This window comes from Lethenteron reissneri, chromosome 65 (genome assembly GCF_015708825.2).
Source record: "Lethenteron reissneri isolate LAM-NWPU_2019-01 chromosome 65, ASM1570882v1, whole genome shotgun sequence".
NCBI lineage: Eukaryota > Metazoa > Chordata > Hyperoartia > Petromyzontiformes > Petromyzontidae > Lethenteron > Lethenteron reissneri.
In genome coordinates this window covers 3,392,176-3,412,748 of record NC_083843.1, presented here as the reverse complement: position 1 = coordinate 3,412,748, position 20,573 = coordinate 3,392,176, and the positions used below count along the sequence as shown (strand labels likewise).

At 48.6% G+C, this 20,573-nt stretch overlaps 1 protein-coding gene across 1 annotated transcript; it reads right to left on the bottom strand.

The window, feature by feature from the left end:
• Positions 1-1,008: 1,008 nt before the first annotated feature.
• On the bottom strand, positions 1,009-13,173 carry LOC133359503 (E3 ubiquitin-protein ligase TRIM11-like). The gene is made up of 6 exons (XM_061577919.1): positions 12,558-13,173; positions 11,932-12,027; positions 10,612-10,845; positions 10,472-10,491; positions 9,871-9,974; positions 1,009-1,732 (listed from the first exon to the last, which is right to left on the bottom strand). Exons 1-6 carry the CDS (start codon positions 13,113-13,115, stop codon positions 1,173-1,175), a joined length of 1,572 nt encoding a protein of 523 aa, XP_061433903.1. The 5' UTR covers positions 13,116-13,173; the 3' UTR covers positions 1,009-1,172.
• Between the last annotated feature and the right edge of the window lie 7,400 nt (positions 13,174-20,573).

Genomic DNA, 20,573 nt, shown 5'->3' with positions numbered 1-20,573 from the left:
GCAGTCTGGAGCCCAGCTCTGCCTTACTCTCTGACAAGGTCATTCAGTTCACCTTGTGTTATGAGGTGTGGTTCAGAGGAGGATGATGGGAGAAAATCTGGGTCATGTGACCTTGATGGTTCAGGACCAGAAGTTTCATCCTCTTTCTCTTCCTCGTCTGACTCAAGTGAGAATGATTCTGGTGCAGCAGGAACCAACAGTCCTTCTCCGTGGTGTACTGGGCGTACAGCTGATGGAATGTTTGGATAATTCACAGTCAATTTTAACACACCTTTCCTAACTGGAGGCGTCATGCAGAAGTAACAAATCATTGCCACTGAAAAAGGCATAGATTTCCTTTTCCTGTTCAACCACTGGCGAATATTTGTTGCTCAAGGGTTGAAGCACATGTGTGGGGCCCACATCTTGTCCTGATCTCCAATTTTTCAGCCAAAATAAAGGTGACAGGCTTTCTTAACCCTACTTGATACACTGCACTTTTGTGATCCAAAGTAACTTCACCACAAACATAGCAGAAGTTATCTGCTTTGTTCACACACGTACGAGGCATTTCTGCTCAATTTGGATAAACAGAAATGTGTCCCTTTGCAAAATCAAACACTGACAAATAAGAGAGCACGACACTGTATGACTTTTAGTGCTGATATAGGGCAATTTGTTCAGAGGGATGTAGCCTAGTTATGATTGCACCATCCATGACTTCTCAGAATAACATGATGCAATTCATATCATGTATTATGCAATACCAGCTTCAGATTGCTTCAATCATTGTCTTGCTCAAAAAGCAAGTACTGCCCAAAACCAGTCATTGATTTATGTCATAGATCCAGTCAAATATGTATTTTAGTCATTTCTGGTTAAAATTGAGATCCCTTCCCTTTATAACTCACTTATCCTCCGCCATTCCCAAGTCAAGGGTCATGTATACTGACCCAGTAGCATATCTTGAAAACGAGAGCCAATCAACAATTTAAAGCATCATTTTCATTCTCAGTGACCCAGAATTAGTAAAGTTGGACTACATTTATTTCGGTAGCATTTTGGCTGTAGACCAGTGTTATCAACGGTAACATGAGCATATGTTTAATCACTTAATCAGAAAAGGCAAGAGCTATATAGTAACTAACCAGTGTGTCCAGTGTGTGCTGTATGGCTTGCTGTGTTGTTCACTCTTAGTCGTCTTGGGATGCACCACTCAGATCCACAATCGTCATTGAGTCACCAACATCACCGCACTCCCACAGCCCAGGATATAGGGGCTGAGCGAAGGTTTGGTGAAACGAGTGTAACAGCACCATGGAGTCGGCGCTGTAAAACGACAGCAACCCCGCGTCCCAGTCCAGATGAACCCCGACTCTCCGCGGAGGCTCCGGCACCGATAGTGAAGTCTCTTCCCCGCCATGCAGAGCCGAGAATCTGCCCTCAGCTTTCTGTAGGCTCCAGGAGACGTCACTCCCTCCCAGGCTACACTCAACACCACGCCCTCTCCGTGGTATCGTCTCGTACGCGACTCCAATCCGATACGAAGCACCCGCACTCCGCACGTCCACCTCCCAGTAGTGCTGACCCGACGAGAAGCTTTCAGAGCACAGGGCTTGGTCCCACCAATCAAAGCGATGTAGGTGAAGGGGGCGACCCTGGGCGACACCGCTCTGTGTCATCCTTCTGAGATCTGAGGAAATCTGGAGGAGGTCATAGGCTGAGTTTGTGTCCAGAGTCGGTGAGCATCCATCTGTGGTGAGGACAGCAACGACACCCACACAGCAGTCACAGTAACACGTGCGCAGTAGCAGCACGAGCATTGCACGTAGCGTGTACACACATTGCGTGTTGTGTTATCATTTATGTTCTTGTAGTGATACTGCAATACGTAATACATTGATATGTAACAAACGAACAATGATTATAACATGTATGACAAATGCATACAGTACTAGTAATCATTCGTATTTGTGTACACGTACTAGTGTAATGACTGAGGCAACAGATGAGTTACCTAACACAAGTGTACATGCAAAATGACAATCCGGAAGTCAACCAGGGCCTGCGATTGGTGCAGAGAGGCCTCCAGAGTGATTGGTCAGGAAGCGTGGTTCAAAGGGATTGAAGGGGAGATTTGAACGTTAAAGGGAAGCGGGGTTGATGGTAGGGGTGATGGTTGACAAACGTTGAAGGAGAATGACCAGGATTGGATGAAGGAAGTGGGGTGAGCGAAGCTTTCAGAAAGGGGGCTCGGGCAGTCTAAATGGGGACAGCATCAAGGACGAAGCCCAATGCAAGTGTAGTGTTGAGTCTAAATAAAAGGGCTCTGAGTAACAATGTGTGTCGGCGTCTTTACAACTCGTGTCAGAAGTGGGCTCAGAAGAATATCGCGCCCGAGCCGATGAAGAAACCCACCGACGATGTCCGACGACGAGAAGGTTTTCCTCCAGAACATCCCAGCTGAGGAGCACCTGGAGATCAACTTTGGAAATGTGAGAGAGGCTGCAGCAGTGCTGGTGGTGACAGTAGAGGGGCAGCTGCACCAACCGGAGCATCTACTGAACCAAGCGCTGCTCGTGACCCAGGGATGGGAGTGGTTATGTAGTAGAGTTAACTACTCGATGTTAACAAACTGGGAGAGCAAATCGTAAACAAGGTTTTCCCGCGCGACCAAACGGTCAAGGTCAGATAGGGTGAATTGGGATCCAAAAGCAGATTGGGAACGACCAATCACAGGGTTCCACAAGGTGGCCGGGGATTGGACAGCCCGGCCACGAACAAGTATAAAGCCAGAGCGCTCAGAGCTCTGGGGGGAGTCCGGCTACACGAAGACCAAAGACGGCGGAAGAAGCCTAGGACCCTGGACCAAGCCCTCCAGCCCTTATAAGGGCTAGGGTTCAGTGTAACCAGTGGTCGGGGAGACATCCCCTAGGTCCAGTCAGAGGACACTGAAAGAGTGGGATATTAAGTAGCCTGTAGGGTGCGGAGGCTTGTACCGTCTGAGTGTAACGGGTGAGGGGACCGTATACCCCTCAGTGCATAGGGACTGTGTTCATAAGACAAATAAAGGTGTGTGCTACAAAAGACGTTGAAGAGTCCGTCTGTACAACACTACAGTTAGAAGGACAGATCGACCGCCTAACATACGCGGTCCCCCAGCTGGTGATGCAGCTTGCCAGGAGGGAGGAGAGACCGGGAGCGGCAGTGATGGTGGCGGGAGAACCGGCGGCCAGAGTCGTCCGACCGACTGCTGCAGAGGTCGGGGAGCCAGAGACATCCGGAGCAATGGTGATGGCCAGGGCCCTATCACCAGAGATAGCCCCGGTGGCGAGGGAGAGAGCAGACGACCGACCTCGCCGGCTGGGGCCAGTGAAGGAGTTTGTGGCAGCGGGTGGAGACTGCGGGGCCTTTATCAGATGGTTCGAGGCCGCTTATCAGGCATCGGACTGGTCCAAAGCTGAAGTGCTGAAGGCATTACCTACAGCCTTGGATGATGAAGCCCTTGCTATCTTCAAGGCTATATTGCTGGAGTGGAGAACTACGCTGCAAGCTGCCTGCCACGAGATGGCGGAGATCTTCGACCCACCATCAAACGCAAAGATAAAATTTCAGCAGCACAAGCGAGAGGAAGCCGAGTTGCCCCTCGTCAACCGCAGTCCTCTGATAGTGCTCAGCCAGGCGGCCTACTCTTGGCTGGATGAACCGGTGCTGGACTCTTTGGCGATGGAAAATATGTTGTCACTGGTGCATGAAATGACTGTGGTGCTGCTCAAAGTGGAGGAGGAGGCACAGACCTCCTTGTGGGTGGCCCAGTGTCCGCAGACCCAGGAACAGATGAATCAATGGACCTGGGTGGCACCCGAGAGGAGGGGATCCTGGAAACGGCTGCCTGCGCCCCCTGCCCAGGTTGCAGGACGAGCAGTGTTGTCAGCGGGGGCCCACTCATTCTGGCGGCAGTGGAGAGCAGCATGGTCTGCGAGAGGAGAGGTGGTGGCGGCAGTCTGCGGGTGGACGGGGTTCGCCACGTTTGATGTACATCAGTATCTGTGTGCGTCGGTGATGATGTGGTCGACAAATCCTCGGGGAAAGGTTGGGACCTGCTTCTCCACCAGTGGCCCGAGTCAGATAATCAGCATACGCTGGCTCGGCGAGTTATAGCGGCAGCCACGGGTACCTTGGTGGTAGTTGGCTTGATCGAAGTGATAGAGGCCCACATTTTGATTGATACGGGGGCGTCGGCCATTATTAATTCCAACGTTATATGCAACATGTTACCGCTCAGTAGCCGCCGCTTGGCACCGGTCATCAGTACATATGTAGCGGCCAAATCGAAATACAGGTAAAATTTGGGAGCTCACCTTTACGGAACCCATATTGGTTTCAAATACCCAAGCGGTTCCATGCCTGCTGGGAACCGATTTCTTGAAAATTTTGCCTTTTTGGATACTCACTGACCAGGGTTGTATAGAAATGACATCGGGAGCTCGCATTTTTTTTCAGCGACCGGTGGAAAAATGTACTGAGACTGGGGTAACAGAGCAGGCGCTGGTCAGTAAGTCCGTGAGTGTACCTCCAGGCATGCAAATGTTGACACCGCTATGGTTCTGAAAACAAATAGTCACGATGTGGGCCAACTCACAAATTGTGATTGTTCTGTCAAATGTGACGACCCACAGGTTAACATTAGCAGAGGCGCAAACAGTTGTGACAGCGGACCAAAAAACATTCTTTCATGGGCTGAATGTTGGGGAGCATCCGATCGCTGTTCAGGTGGGGACTGAGCTAGCTCATGTGATGCCTATATCTCTCGAAATGGGGGACCTGACGGAAACAGTGGTAGCCGATGTAGCTAACCAGATTCCATTAGCCGAGGAAAATTGGTTTGAAAAGATGCGTGATGAAAATTTGGAATTGTCAGAAACACAAAACCAAGAGAATTGCTCCTGCAATTCTCCGATGTATTCAGCAGGGGGCAATATGACATAGGCCACACGTTCTTGGCGGCACATAACATTGACAAGGTAAATTCACCCCCTATTCGGCTAAATTCATATTGCATGAGCCCTGTGGAGAAGCTACATTTGCAATAGGCTGTGGATGACATGCTAACAGGGGAGATCATTTCTCCATCCACTATCCTTTGGGGGGGCTCTTGTTGTGCTGGTCAAAAAGCCAAACTGCAGTCTGAGTCTTTGCGATGATTTTCGCCGTCCAAATAAGGTCAAGTTGGCTGATGCACATCCGCTCCTGTGCATTGCTGACTCATTCGACTCGTTGTCGGGGGCAAAAAAAAATCCCACACTGGATTTGCTCTTGGAATTTTGCCAACTGCCCTTGGACGAAGCCTCGATGCCTAAAACATTAAGGGCTATATCAATTTAATCGTCTCCCGATCGGTATTAAAACTGCTCCTGCCACATTCCAAAGGGTGATGGAACAAGTTTTAGCGGGATTGGAATTGGAGTCATGCCTTACATACCTGGATGAATCATCGTTTTTGATCGCTCATTTAACAAACATTTGCAGCAATTCTAAGCGGTGTTGTCCAGGGTATGCTCAGCAACTTAAAATTAAACCGATATGTAGATGACACTTTCATCATTTGGCCACATGGCTTGCCAGCATTGAACCAGTTTCTTGACCAAATTAACTCCATACACTCATTCATCAATTTCACCATGGAGGTGGAGAAGGATGGTAAGCCACCATTCCTGGATGTTTTGTTTGAGAGGAGGCATGATGGCTCTTTGGGACACTCTGTCTACAGGAAAGCCACCCACACAGATTCCTATCTGAAACCTGATAGAATTTCCTCATCAAAACACTACACCACAGGGCCCACTGCATTTCTGACCAACACCACCTGGCCAGTGAATTAGAACATGTACACCGGGCCCTTAAGATGAATGGATATTCGGACCGTATTATCCGCAAAGCTGTTTCTCCAACCATGGAGAAACAACCCCCTGAGACTCCGATCAAAACCATCACGTTACCATACATAGCAGGCGTTACCAAAAATATTTCCAAATTCTTAAACAAACACAAGATCCAGGTCCGATTCAGTACAGTACACAAAATCCGTGATCTAATCCCATCCGTAAAGGATGCCATTCCTGACATGCAATACCCTGGAGTCTACAAACTGAGTTGCATTTGTGGTGAGTGTTACATTGGGGAAACGAAACGACATGTATCAGACCTTATTCGCGAGCCCAAGGCAGATTTGAAACATGGCAGGACTAACTCTTCCGCCGTGGCTGATCACTGCTACAACGCTGTGGGCTCTCATGATATTGTCTTCTCCGAGACCAAAGTGCTCTGCAAGCCGTCTGGCTACCATCAAAGATTTGTTCATGAAGCCATCCAGATATACAAACATAGACATAACGTCAACCGAGAAGATGGATACAAATTGAGCAATCATTGGAAGGATGTTATTAACCAAGTTAAACCTTAGCTGCTTCATAGTTTACTTTCATATCAGCATCTCCAGTTTCTTACTCCCAGCCCTGCTCACTCCCATCACGAGCCTGCAGCTTTCCACTCTGACCCACGTTTCCTCCCCCCCCCCACCCTCTCTCATCTTTTGGATCATGTTTGCCACTCTCCTCTGACCCACGCCCCGCCCCCACACTTCCCTTGGCTCCTACCCCCTTCTTCAGCTATATAATACCTTGTCACAATCAGCTCTTTGCCTACTTCAGCAATTGTTTCTTGCTGTGGTTGTCCCCGCCTGATGACGTACGCTTGTGTTGCACCCGAAACGTCGTGATTTAATTTATTTATTTTTTATCTTTGATTGTATTTATATATTTTTTTTTATCTACGTGACTTTACCGAATAAACCAAGAGTATTGATGAAAACATTAGTTCGGTATTTGGGTCACGTGGTGAGCGAGTCGAGTGTTGCCACAGATCCCGAGAAAACTGCGTGCGTGCGACATTGGCCAACCTCCAAATCCATGGGTGATGTGTGCAGTATTATCAGCTTCACATCGTATTATCGCTGGGTTGTCCCAAATCTTGCCACAATTGCGAAGCCTTTGAACGCATTGACAGCCAAGTACCATAAGTTTCACTGGGGGGTAGAGGAAGAAATTGCCTTTGTCACGCTGCGCGATCGGCTAACAGAGGCTCCGTCCCTGCCATATCCGGACTTCTCCCTGCCCTTCATCCTAGACACGGATGCCAGTGGTCTGGGGATAGGGGCTGTCATCTCTCAGGTGAAGGGCGGGGTTGAAGTGGTCATTTCCTACGGTAGTCACATTCTATCACCGGTGGAGCACTGTTACTGTGTAACTCGCCGAGAATTGCTGCCAATTGTGTACTTCGTACAGATATACAGACCTTACCTATACAGCAGACAATTTACAGTTTGCACTGATCATGCCACACTGCAGTACACCTTGCGCATAGACCAGCCGCCAGGTCAGCAGGTGTGCTGGCTGGAGAAATTGCAGGAGTACTTGTACACAATTGTATATCGGAAGGGCCTACATCGGGTGCTGGCCGATGCAAGCCTACCGTCCTGGAGACGCCGGCGATGATAACAGCGGTTCTGCCCGCGGAACCAATGGCAAGGGAACCGTGGGGACAGCTGCAAGTCGACAATACCAGCCTGCTACCCTTGTGCCGCCGAGTAAAAGCAGACCTATCCGTGTCGAGCTCCCCTGTGGGGTCTCAGTTTGTGCTGCACGAGGGGTTGTTGATGTGGTGGGACTGGACCACTCGCTGGTAATGTCTGATGGTGCCCACACCTGAGCGAGGCAGGTTAATGCGGGAGGTTCACGTGAACAAACTATTGCATCTAGCATGCTGAAATATTTTTTTGACCCTGCAAAATTATTATTACTGACGGCGTATATCCGCTGATGTCATTAACTTGGTCGCGGGTTGCACAGGGTGTGCGCGTCAGAAACCACCTGCACACATACCACAGGCTCTCTTACAGCCCATTGTTGTCTCTAGAGTCAACAAATTGGTCACTCTCGATACTCTCGGACCTTTTCCATGCTCCCTAAGGGGAAATACATTTCTCCTGGTGGGGGTTGACTATTTCACAAGGTTGCCAATGGCCTGGCCGCTGCCTGATCAGATGGCAATTACTTCACTGGTATGTGATGGGCAAATGCCCTCCAAAGTAGAACCTCACCGACCAGGGCTGACATTTTAAATCAAAACTCCTACGGGAGATGTGCGAGGCGCTGGGCACAAAGATGGGGCAAATTTCCCAATACCACCTTTAAATGGATGGTATGATGGAAAGGCTAAATAGAACCTTAGCAATGCTCTGTCAATTCGTAAATACGATGCAAACCGACTGGGATCTCCATATTCCTTGGGTCTTGGCAGCATATAGGCTGGCCTCAATTGCCTCCACGGCATTTTCTCCCTTCTACCTCATATATGGCAGGGTACCTGAACCTCCCAAAGAAACACAGCTGGGTATGGCTCCTGCAGGCATGTCCAATCGGCCAGCGCCCTTACACGTCATGCACGAAGTATGGACAGCGGCAATTGTGAACACCTTGAAAGTTCATGCCGCAAACGAGCAAAATACAATGTGACGGGTTCATACACTTCCCTGGGCAGTTGACGACAAAGCGTGGTGCATTGCCCGCAGGTCCGATTAGTACACGTACTAGTATTCATAAGCAATTGTGTACACATACTCGTATTCGTAAGAATCTGTGTACACATACTAGTATTCATAAGTATTTGTGTACACATACCAGTATTTGTAAGTATTTATGTACACTTACTAGTATGCATTAGTGTTTGTGTACACATACTAGTATTCATTTGCATTTGAGTACATATACTGTACTGGTATTCATTCGTATTTGTGTACACATATTAATATTCGTTAGTGCTCGTGTACACATACTAGTATAATGACTTAAAATGACCCCAATCTAATATGCAGCCTAACGGCTATTGAGAAAATAAACCAAGGTCTCCGATTGTCCGAAAGAGGCCTCCACAGAGATTGTTCCGGAGGCTTTAAAGAGATTGGAGGAAAACGTGTTTGAAGGAATATAGGGGGTCTGTTAGAGAAGAAGAATGAGGATTGGCTGAGGGAAAAACAAGGACAGCAAAGTTCGAGAGAGAGGGGGGGAGGTCTCGAGGGGGATAAAAGGGGAGAGCACGAGGAGCGGTGACGGTCGAGGGAAGGAACGAACTATGGCTTGAAGAGCCAAGTCCGGGTCTAGTATAGTCACTGTGTCTTTAATAAAGAGGCTCCAAGTATCCAGCCGTCCGAGTCATTACACTATTAGTTGTGAATTACAATAGTACTACACTAATATGACCATGGGTGTGTGTGCAGTGGTAATGAACAGTGGTGATGATGCCAGCACCACAATGTTAACGCCACTCTCACAGCGTCTCTCTACAAACACGACATCTGTACAATAGCCACTACAGCCTCGCACACTCACATCCACGCAAATACATTTTGTCATTCCGCTGCTGGATTAGGGCCTCCCCACGCCATCAATGCGCATTGATAAACGAGGTGCATCGTGAACGTAGAAGCATAGAGGTACAGTACATGAATGGTTTACACTTTACTGCCCTCTGACGCCTGCTGTATATTTGCAGATTGCGTCTCTCTATCCCTCTCCGTGGTGGTATGGATTTCTCTCCGGGTTCTCTGGTGTTTCCCTCAAAATTAAAATAAATTTCAAGCGATTAGAGTATTTGGTTGCTTCTATACATTTCCACGTAAAAAGACACCTGTGAGTTATTATTTGTGTCCAGGTCAATTATGACAAATAAGTCATAGATCAGTGGGACATTACATGTTGAAATTGTTTATGGTGGGGAGCAAAGAAGTGCAGTGCAACACAGCGGAACAGGCGGGTGCAAGACTGAGGAACTCACAGACAAGAGGCAGGAATCTGTTCACGACTCTTTCAAGGGAGCGAATCGTGGTGGCGTCCAGTGAAGTGGGAGGTGGGGGTGCAGATTCCTTTGGGATCTCTCTCCTGGGGCAACCACCACCAGCATCACACACAGCCTCGTTTAACCACAGCTTTGGAACACTCAGCATCCATAGCACACACAGCCCGTGTCTCACACACAGCCCGTGTCTCACACAGCCAGAGTCTCACACACAGCCAGCTTCTCACACACAGCCCGTGTCTGACACACAGCCCGTGTCTCACACATAGACAGCTTCTCACACACAACGCGTGTCTCACACACAGCGCGTGACTCGCACACACCGCATGTCTCACGCACAGACCAAGTCTCACACAGCCAGTGTCTCACATTAAGCCAGTGTCTCATACACAGCCAGTCTCACACACAGCCAGTGTCTCACACACAGCCAGTGTCTCACAGACAGCCTGTATGTCTAACACACACATACACACCCTGTGTGTAACACACAGGGTCCGTGTGTCTTTGACACACAGCCCGTGTGTTTAACACACACAGCCCCGTGTTGAGTGTTTAACGGTGAGACATTAATGATCTATACCTGTGCTTCTCCAGGTGTCTCTGTGGAAGAGAAAGAGAGTGATCATGAGTTAAGTCTCTACCCTTGGACCAGGAGCCCCTCTGCCACTACCCACTCTGTTCTGGACACCCAAACGGCGTCTCCACAGAGGTGCCCCCCACCTGCAGGAAGGCGAGCGAGTCCCTCTCGTGCTGCAGATTGCGCAGGCGAGCGGCCGCCGCCTGGAGCACGCCGATCTCCCGCTTGTGACGAGCGATGTCCTCGTCGATCCGGGACAGCAGCTCGCGCTCCTTCACGGCCACGCGACGTAGAGCCTCCTTCTCGTCCTCGTCCAGAGCCTTCTTTAGGTGGGCGAACTTGCCCATGATGCGACCCCTGATCCCGGCCACCGATTCCTGCAGAGACGCGGGGACCACGGTTAGCCCCCTGAGCCATGAGCCACTCCGTGTGTGCATGTGGGCGCCACGGTGGCTAGGAGATGTTGACTCCCTCGCCTGGTATACAGCAGGTCGTGGTTTCGATCCCGACCCTGATGCCTGCTGTATATTTGGAGTTCAGGTGTTTGCTCTGTGGTTGTGTGGATTTTTCTCTGGATCCTATGGTTTTTGACTCCACATTTCGAATCAACATCACGCGTTTAGAGTATTTGGCTGCTATACATTTCCACATTACGATCATCCACTATGCTGAGCTTTCATTTGTGCTAGCCAGGTCGCTTCCAATAAAGAGCTATACAGCTCAGTGGGCCTTACCTGGTAAAATAAAAAAAATAGTACAGTCTATGGGTCTCTGTATCTCTATACATATCTATGGGTGTCAGTAGGTCTCTATGGGTCTCAACGTATCTTTATGGCTCTCTTTGTATCTCTGTGTCCCTATGTATATCTGTGGGTCTCCATGGGTCCCTACGTATCTAGAGGCGTTTAGATTATTTGGCTGCTGCTATGCATGTCCACGTGTTGATGATTTCAGCCATTTGGTTGATATATCCTTTGTGATAGCCAGGCCGCTTCTGGAAAAAAACCTATACAGCTCTGTGAGGACTGACTTAGTAAAATATAAAATAGTTTAAGTTAAAATAGACTCCGGGGACGCAATTAGGGATGGCATGCGGTGCAGCCGTGCGGTGTTCATGCCTCTGCGTCCCTTCCGGTGTACGACCTCCAGTGCAGTGCAACAACTGCACCACAGCTCCACCCCAAGAATCCATGGCACTGTCTACATTTTAGTTGTTTTGCCACAGGAGCGGAAGACGCGATGCCGAGTTACCTGACCTCACAGCGGGCTCACCGATATGGTTATCGAATGCGGTAAACGTACAACCCCCTTAATGTTGAGTTTGAAAGTGAATTAAATAGTTATAGTAACAGGCATCAAAGTTATGAAGCTGCACGTTGTTCGCTTGAATGCATTTTGACCTCCACGACTTTCACACTGGGTGGAGGTCACAGGGGTCAATAAGCCAGACCCAGACACGGTACCTGCGCCTCCTTGCGAGCGGCCTCCATCCGCTTCACGGACTCCTCTGCCTCCTTCCTCTTCTCCTCCACCGCTCGCGTCTCCTCCCCAACGCGCGTCTGTAGTGAGAGACGAGACATCACCTGTGGTAGACTCTCACACCGCCCTTCCCTCCACACCGACCTATCCACAGCAAAGGCCCTCATCTCCACGCCGCCTTTGTATGGCGACTGAGACGGGGGGAATGGGGAGTGGGTACGCTGATGCCTCATTGTAGCAGCAGCCGGTGGGAGCCGTGCTGGTTTGATGTCCGTACCGACTCGGACCCAAGGGCCCATGTGCCCACAGCTGTCTAGTTTGGAAGATACCTCTAATATAATTGTCTATCAGGTGGCTGTGATATCTGTCTCAAATATCTACCCACTTAATTCCTTAATACGGCTTTAAGGTTTAGTGAGAGCCTGGCATGCAATACATCCAAAGACTGTTTCCTGAAACGCCAACTACAACATTAGCTACACAGACAGAGCTAAAATAATTTATAAGAGAGAGCATGAACACGAAATTTTGTTTTATTCATCAGATGTTGAGCAGCCCAGTGACAGAGTTAGTCAGATTGTGTTGTGGTGTCTCAATCTGAGGACCTCACCTTCCGTGTTTCGTGCTCATCCTTCAGCGTGGTGACATCATGTCCTTTGTGTTTACCTGCGATGGTACAAGATGAGCAGACCAGGCTGCTGTCTACTGTGCAGTAGAATTCTAGCTCCTTTTTGTGCTTAGGGCATCTTCGCTCATCCAGGTTTGCGATGGGAGCCACCACAATGTGGTCTTTCAACCTGGGATTCTCCCTGTGAGGCCTGTAGTGGGAAAAACAGAAGGACATCTCACATCTCAGACAGGTCTTCACTGCAGGAGTGTGGCCATCACTGCAGATGTCACAAACGACGGCTGTGGCCATCCTGTCTCCAACTCTGAGCTGCTCCGCTAGGTTGGCGAGGGCCACGTTCCTCCTCAGCTGGGGTCGCACAGGGAAGGTCGCTCGGCACTGCGGGCAGCTGAAGCTGCTCGCCGTCTCCCAGGCAGCCTCCAGGCACCGGATGCAGAACGAGTGTCCACAGCTCAGCGTCGAGGGGCAGAGGAACGTGCCCAGGCAGATGGAACAGCGCAGCTCACTATCCACACTCTCACTGGGAGTCGCGCTCGCCATGACCCATGACTTCGCTGGGATCGCTCGCTGTGTGGCTCAGAGAGACTCTGAACCAGGACCTCTCTCTTATAGTGACAGTGAAGAAGGAAGTAAAATACTTAAAATATTTTCTTTGTCGTCACTGACATCATGAGACACTGCCTGGAATGTGAACCCGCACCCCTAGGTGCACAAACAGCAGCCTCAAGGTGAACACGGCTACTGTACACACCTTGACATGAACAAAATGTATCAAAGGAATCATCTTTTTAAAATATATATACATTTAAAGAAATGAGTGTTAATATAAATCAGTGATGCTCAGCTGCGGTGGCTCATAAATGAGATGAGTATCGGGAGATAAACTCATCCTTCCACAGCTCAGCACACAAGTTGATGTCTATGGTAAGACAGAGCAATGGATTGGGTGCCACGGTGGCTACGAGATGTTATCTCCCTTAGCTGATGCCTGCTTTATATTTAAAGTTTGCATCTCTCTCTCTCCCCTCAGTCGCGTGGATTTGTATCTGGGTCCTCCGGTTTTCCCCTCCACATTTAGAATCAACAATATCACGCGCTTAGAGAATTTGGCTGCAATCAATTCCCACATAAGCCACTTCATTTAGCTATAATTTGTGATAGGCAGGTTGCTTCTGAAAAAAAGCCACATAGCTAGCTCAGTGAGCCTTACCTGGTAACAAAAAAAAAGTTGGTATAGTTGTAGATATCTCATCATGTCCTGTAATTCCATCTCTGTGTAATCACCCCAATGCAACGATTTGCTTGGCTGTCATTGTGGCATGCGATATGGAATTTGTCTACTCAACCTGGAATCTTGAGCCTTTTGCTTCCAGTGTGAATATATCACCAACTCTACCTATTGTACACACATCCTCCATCTGTCCATCTCGAGGGATATTACCCTGGTAAAAATTTTAATATTTTACCACAGGCCACCCTCGTTGCTTTGCAAACAGTGGTCGTACAATGCGCGGTTAACTTGCATAAGGGCCAAATAACAAGTTGGCTCAATGTCGTTACAACAAAGACAACTTGTCCACCAATCACATCCAATTTCATATATTTTAAACGGTTTCTCTAGTTTTTATTTTATTTATGAATAAAAAATATTCCACGGTATATATTAATTGCGTATGGTTGCACTCTATTTTGCCCATTCGGTGTTATTCTAAGCCCTCAGTACCGTCTCCGTCATGCTGTAACGTGCATTGATGCCTACTTTAGTGAGGGCGATATTGGCACGTAGAATAAAGATCGATTGACCCACGTTTTGGAGCAGCGAGGTGGCCTTGCAGCAGTGCTTGCCATGTCGTTTCAGTGGTTCCACGACTGCGGGTGCTGTCACCACCACTGCTCTGTCTACTACACAGTCGACGTTCACCATCCTCGGACATCATTCACAAGGGTAGGCCCCATTGTGCGCAAAGTGTCATTTTCCTAATTCCAATAATGACACCGAAAAATTATTTACTATTTTTATTTTACCAGGTAAGAGCCACTGAGCTGTATAGCTCTTTTTATAAAGCAACCTGCCAATCACAAATTATCGAAAAACGAAGGCTTATAATGTGGAAATTTACAGCAGCCAAATTATCTTAGCATTTGTTGATTCTAAATATGTTGTGAAAACCCGGAGGAATCCAGAGAAAAATCCACAGGATCAAAGGGAGAGAGAACATGCACACACCAAATATACAGGCGTCAGGGTTGAACCCACGCCCTTGTGCATGCAATTGTGATTGCACACAGCAGCTGCAATCATCGCCTGCTACTGGCAGACTCCTGCACCAGTTTAAGCTTGCAGATGAGGCTCATTCTGGTTTCTCCAGTTCTTGGCATGTTAAACTTTGAATACTTATTCACGTCCCCACCTGGTGACAATCAGAAAAAAATCAAGGGGGTTACCGAGCCAGTGTTGATGAGGGGGGTTCTCACAATATTTTAGGCAGGGGACAGGTAAAGTTGCCTGGATAGTTACATATATTGTGGGTATAGAGGCTACGAGAATGGCCACCACTTTAGACTAACGTAGAGACCCACACGTGCACAGTCCCATATATCAGATCGAGTATATAAGACCCACTCAGAGGAACCCGTAGACTTATAGAGACCCATTGATGAACACTGCAGTGGGACAGCAGCAGATGCTGGGAGCATGGAGTTATTGGATTGGAATGAACAGGCTGGCGGCAAGGGTTGGTGGATCACAAACTCAATATCTCATTACCTGTGCGCATCGAGATGGCGACCTCCTGGCTTGCCATGGCATGATGGCAGTACAGCAAGTGAACAAATGTCATCTGTACAGGGATTGTTATCGCCCAAACCAGACTACACACACACATTGGTTTCCCTCACACTGTGGCGAGATGCTAACTACCTCGTCTGGTATACATGAGGTCGTGAGTTCAATCCCGACCTGACGCCTGCATATTTGGAGTTGCATAATCTCCTCGTGGTCGCGTGGATTTTTATTCGGAGCCTCCGGTTTTTCCCTCCACATTCAGAAACATGCGTTTAGAGTATTTGACTGCTGATATAAATTTACACTTGATAAGCCACTTCGTTGAGCTATCATTTGTGATAGCCAGGTCGCGTCTGAAAACGTGCTACATAGCTCAGTGGGACTTACTTACCTGGAAAAAAAATTTAGTTTAGTTTTTATAGAAACGAATGGAGTTGTACAAACATCCAGGTAAAGGACAACAGAGCTTGGGAAAACGATGACGCCTGTTTTTCCATCTGTTTGTTCAGGCAGTGGATGGATTTGAATGCAAGGACAAGAACCTCGTCTTCTAGCAACCCTATTTGTCATTCAAGCCGTGGGTACAAGCCAGGTAATAATCCTATAGTCGGGCGTTCCCAAGGCAGTTGTAAGTCTGAACCAATAATCACAGTTTCGATTTAAAGCTTTCGTGACTGCAGGGATTCATCTTCTTTGGATCTTGTGTTTAATCAGGATTTTACCTTACCTAAAACCGGATTCCCACCACCATCCATCCCAGAAGAATTCCCTCATCAAGACTCTATACCATAGAGCCCAATGCATCTCCGACCAGGAACACATTGCCAGTGAACTCAAACACGTACGCCAAGCTCTTAAGGCTAATGGTTACTCCGACTACACAATCCGCAAAGCCATCACTCCAACCATCAAGAAGGATCCTGTTGAGGAGCCTTTCAAAACCATCACCTTACCCTACATTGCTAGGGTCACAAAAAAGATCTCCAAAATCCTGATTAAACACAAGATCCAGGTCCGATTCAACACAGTACATAAAATCCGTGATCTGGTCCCGTCTGTAAAAGATGTGGTTCCAGACATACAGTACCCTGGCGTCTACAAACTAAGTTGCCTCTGTGGTAGCAGTTACATTGGAGAAACCAAACGACATGTCTCGGACCGCATCCGTGAACATAAAGCAGACCTGAAACACGGTAGGACAAACACCTCAGCCGTGGCAGATCACTGTTACAATTCAGTGGGCTCCCATGACATTGACTTCTCCAAGGCAGAGGTTCTCTGCAAGCCATTCATGAGGCGATCCACATATACAAACACAGAGCCAATTTCAACCGAGAAGATGGATTCTGGCTCAGCAATCATTGGAAGGACGTAATAAACCATTTTGGATTTTAACTGATTGTGTTCACGTTAACGGTGACTTTCAGACCGCAGTCCACTCACTGGCATTGACTATATATCTTGTATTCTCCGCAGGGAATTGATTATTTGCTCTGCTGCAAGTCTCCTATCACCACTCTCCCATTGACATATTTCGTTGCTTCCTCTTGGTATCTTTCACCCGATGGTCAATGGTATAGTGTATAGCAGATTGTATAATAATAAATAGTATAAAATTGTAATGTTTAATACAATGTATAAGGTAAGATATAGTATCGTAATTGTAGAGTGAATATACAGCAGTGTGATATACAGTAGGGTGGGTAGAATCATACATAGTGTAATATTACAATGTATAGTCAAAGGTATAGGGTGGTGTATATTATTACAGCATGTAATTTAATGTCGGGTTTGTCTTTGCCAGTATTTAGTACAGTGTAGACCCGTTGTGATGTAAGAAAAAAAGTTTAGCTTGAAACATATTATATTTTTTGCGATATAGAATTGTAATGTATTACTTACTGTTAGTAGCTCAGCTTATTGGAGAGTATATTTAGTATACTGATACTATGTAGTTTATACTTTAGTTTTTTACGTGGTGGTTTAGTTACTGCAGCTCCATACTATTAACATTCCTTTCGTTTATTAATCCTACCCCTATCCCCTCCCTTTGATGCTGCTAATCCTGCATAATGCACGGGCATAATGACTCTGAAACCCCCCGCCCACCTCCTACGCATTTCACAAGTAGTACTAATCCCATATCTGCATTTCCCATGAATCGGCTAAATTACTCTGTTGATATGTAAATTATTTTGTCAAGGCGCCCCTTCGCCCTCCAACCCAGCAGCTTAAATATACGCTCCAAGCCTGGGGCGTTTCATTTAGACGCTGTCTTCCCGACAGACCTGTTCTTCACCTGAGGACGGCTGCTTGCGTTGTGGCCGAAACGTCGTGAGAATTATTTCATTATGTTTTATTTTTATTATTTTATTTCCCTTCTACGTGACTTTACCGAAAGAACCAAGAAAATGTCCGAGCTGTTCAAGTTGTCTGCTGCTGCTGTGTAATGGACGTGGTGACGTCACCACGCACGCTCCTCCAACGTGGTGACGTCACCACGCACATTCACAAACCGGTGACATCACCATGCGCTGCCCCAACGCGGTGACGTCATAACACACGCTGCCTCAACGCGGTGACGTCACCACGTCACCCCTCTCCCTTCACCCCCCACGCGCCACCGATAGCCACGGCCGCCCCTCACCACTGCACCATCTGTGAAGAAAAAAAGCTTCACAGAGGCTGTACATACACAGAGAGACTTATATGCAAACAGATTACACACAAATTCCGCCGTATAGCCTCAGTAAATCGTGTGGACAAGTCCCGTGAGCGAGTGGCAGGAGTGCCTTGGGAGGCCGTGTGTGGTGCCACAACGACGGGGCCGCTCTGCCGAACCAGGGAGCCGCCCGGCTTCCCCCACCGCACTGCCCCCCATCACCCGCCCCACATAAGCACACACCCGCACGCATTCCCCCCCCCCCCCCATAGAGCTGGAAGGGAAGGTCACCTGATCGACCGGTTTTTATCCGAGAGACCCTTATCGGGATTAATTCTCACGGTTTCCGGCGATCAGGGAATTGGATGACCTCCCCGTGCTACGTGGCACCGCGGCGCTGCGGCCGGCCTTAATATGGTGTGGTCGCGGCGTGGGGCATTCGGCCACCGCGGTTGAGGCGCATTTCCCCCCACACACACCCCCACGAGTCGACGGGGCAAGCAGGGGAGGCACGGGACAGCATGAATAGCGGGCTCACAGGGGCTGTTGCGCATAGTCATGGAGGGTTGGGATAATTGCGCTTGAGCGCGCAGGCCCCATTGTTTGGGAGGGTAAGGGATTAATTAGGATTTACGCCTTGCACGCAGCACACTGATTAGCATATCAACAGCGCCTGGGGACTGCCGTGCGCGGGCTTGGGGTGCACGAGCCCATTGTTCAGCGCAGCATCCCCTTTGGAGGTAGGGAGGATAAATAGAGGAGCGCAGAGGGGAAATCGCTCTCTTACTCCAGCGCCAGGCGACCAGACGCAGCTCGAGCCAGCGACCCGGACGTCCGTGAGACGCACCGAGGCACGCGGTTAACACAAGGATCAGCGGACCGCCGTGGACACTTAACAGTGAGTAAGAAGGTGAATTAGAATCATAGCCGATAAATAGGGAATAGGTGCCGGTTTAGTGGAATAGGCCAGCCTCGTCGACTCACTAATTCAACATTAGTTATCAGGTAATAAATCATTAATAGCGAAGCGTGGTCTCGCGTGATCTTGTCGTGCAGTGTGAGCGTGTGGGAACGCGTGTGGTACTGTGTGTGCGTAAGCTCGCAGCGTGCGTAATCGGCGTCCCCCAGGTGCGCGATCATAGTGTAATCGGCTCCGCATTGTTGTACGGTTTATCTCGCGCGCACGGCGGCGGCGACTTTAGTCGTTGTGTCGGCGTGTGCCCCGCTTGCGTGTGCTCGTTACGTGTTATAAGCGTGAACGCGTGTGGTACGGTGTATGCGTAAGCTCTCGTCGTGCGAAATCGGCGTACCCCAGGTGCGCGATTGTAACGTGAGCGGCCAGCGCGGCGCAGAGAAGCGCAAGAGTGAGTGCCGTACAGAGCGGTGTGTGTGGGTGTGCGCGTACGTAATTAACCATGCCTGCTACGCGGACCCGAGGTGGAGTGGAACCCTCGGGCGACGGCTCCCACACCATGGGTGAGGAACTTAGCAGCGGTTCGCTTAGCAGCGGGGGGGCGATTGATGATGCTAGCCCGGCCGTTAGCATTATCGAGGGAGGGATCTCGGGGGCTAGCGACCCCCACACGTGACGGCTCACGAGTTGGTGGCTGTCAGCACCACAGCCGCCTGGCTTCGCCTCTACCCAGCAGCGATGTTCACTGCACACCGCACCAGGCAGGATGCATTTGGTGCTGAGTCGACCTAGGGGAGGCACAGGGCCGCTTCAGGTCATTGACAACACTGCTGCTGCTGGTGGTGGTAGTGGAGAGTGGTCATTTACAGATGGGACACAGGGCTTTATACAGAGACACACACACAAGTCTATATATAGTGTACATTACTACACAGACACACAGAGTAGAGACACACAGACACATATACAGCAATCTTAATTATGAAGCTTTCGTGACTGCAGGAATTATTCTTTGGTTCTTTCGGTTAAGTCACGTCTAAAGATAAAATAATAAATTAAAATAAAAGCATATTACGACGTTTCGATTGCAACACAAGCAATCATCATCAGGCAAAAAAAGAAATAGCAACAAAAATCTAACTAGAAAACTATAGACAGACATACAAGCAGACAGACATCACAAGGACACACAGAGAGAGGACACATATCGGCACAAAGAGAGGGGTCGTTTTTGTGACGGTCCCTTAAATATAGAGAGGGGGGCAGGGACGGAGAGAGGGAGGGGGCAGAGAAAATTAGCATATCAATGAGTGGACGGTAAAGTTCTGCTGCTGCGCGAGTAAGATGACGACGTGGCACGGCACGCAAGCTTGTAAATTAGGAGAAAGGCACACAATTATGAAGCTTTCGTCACGAAAGCTTCATAATTAAGATTGAACCACTTCTACGGGGAAGTTTTAAGCTTATCTTTTTTCTCTCTCTGGCTATTTGTTCTCTCTGCCTGTGTCCTCTCTTTGGAAGTTTCACACTTAAATTCTAACTTAGCAATCTTTGAGATACGTAATCAACCAGGCTATGCGTTAATTGTGTGTTGACCGACTCTCTGTGTTGTATTACATCACATTTCGATATTTTGCG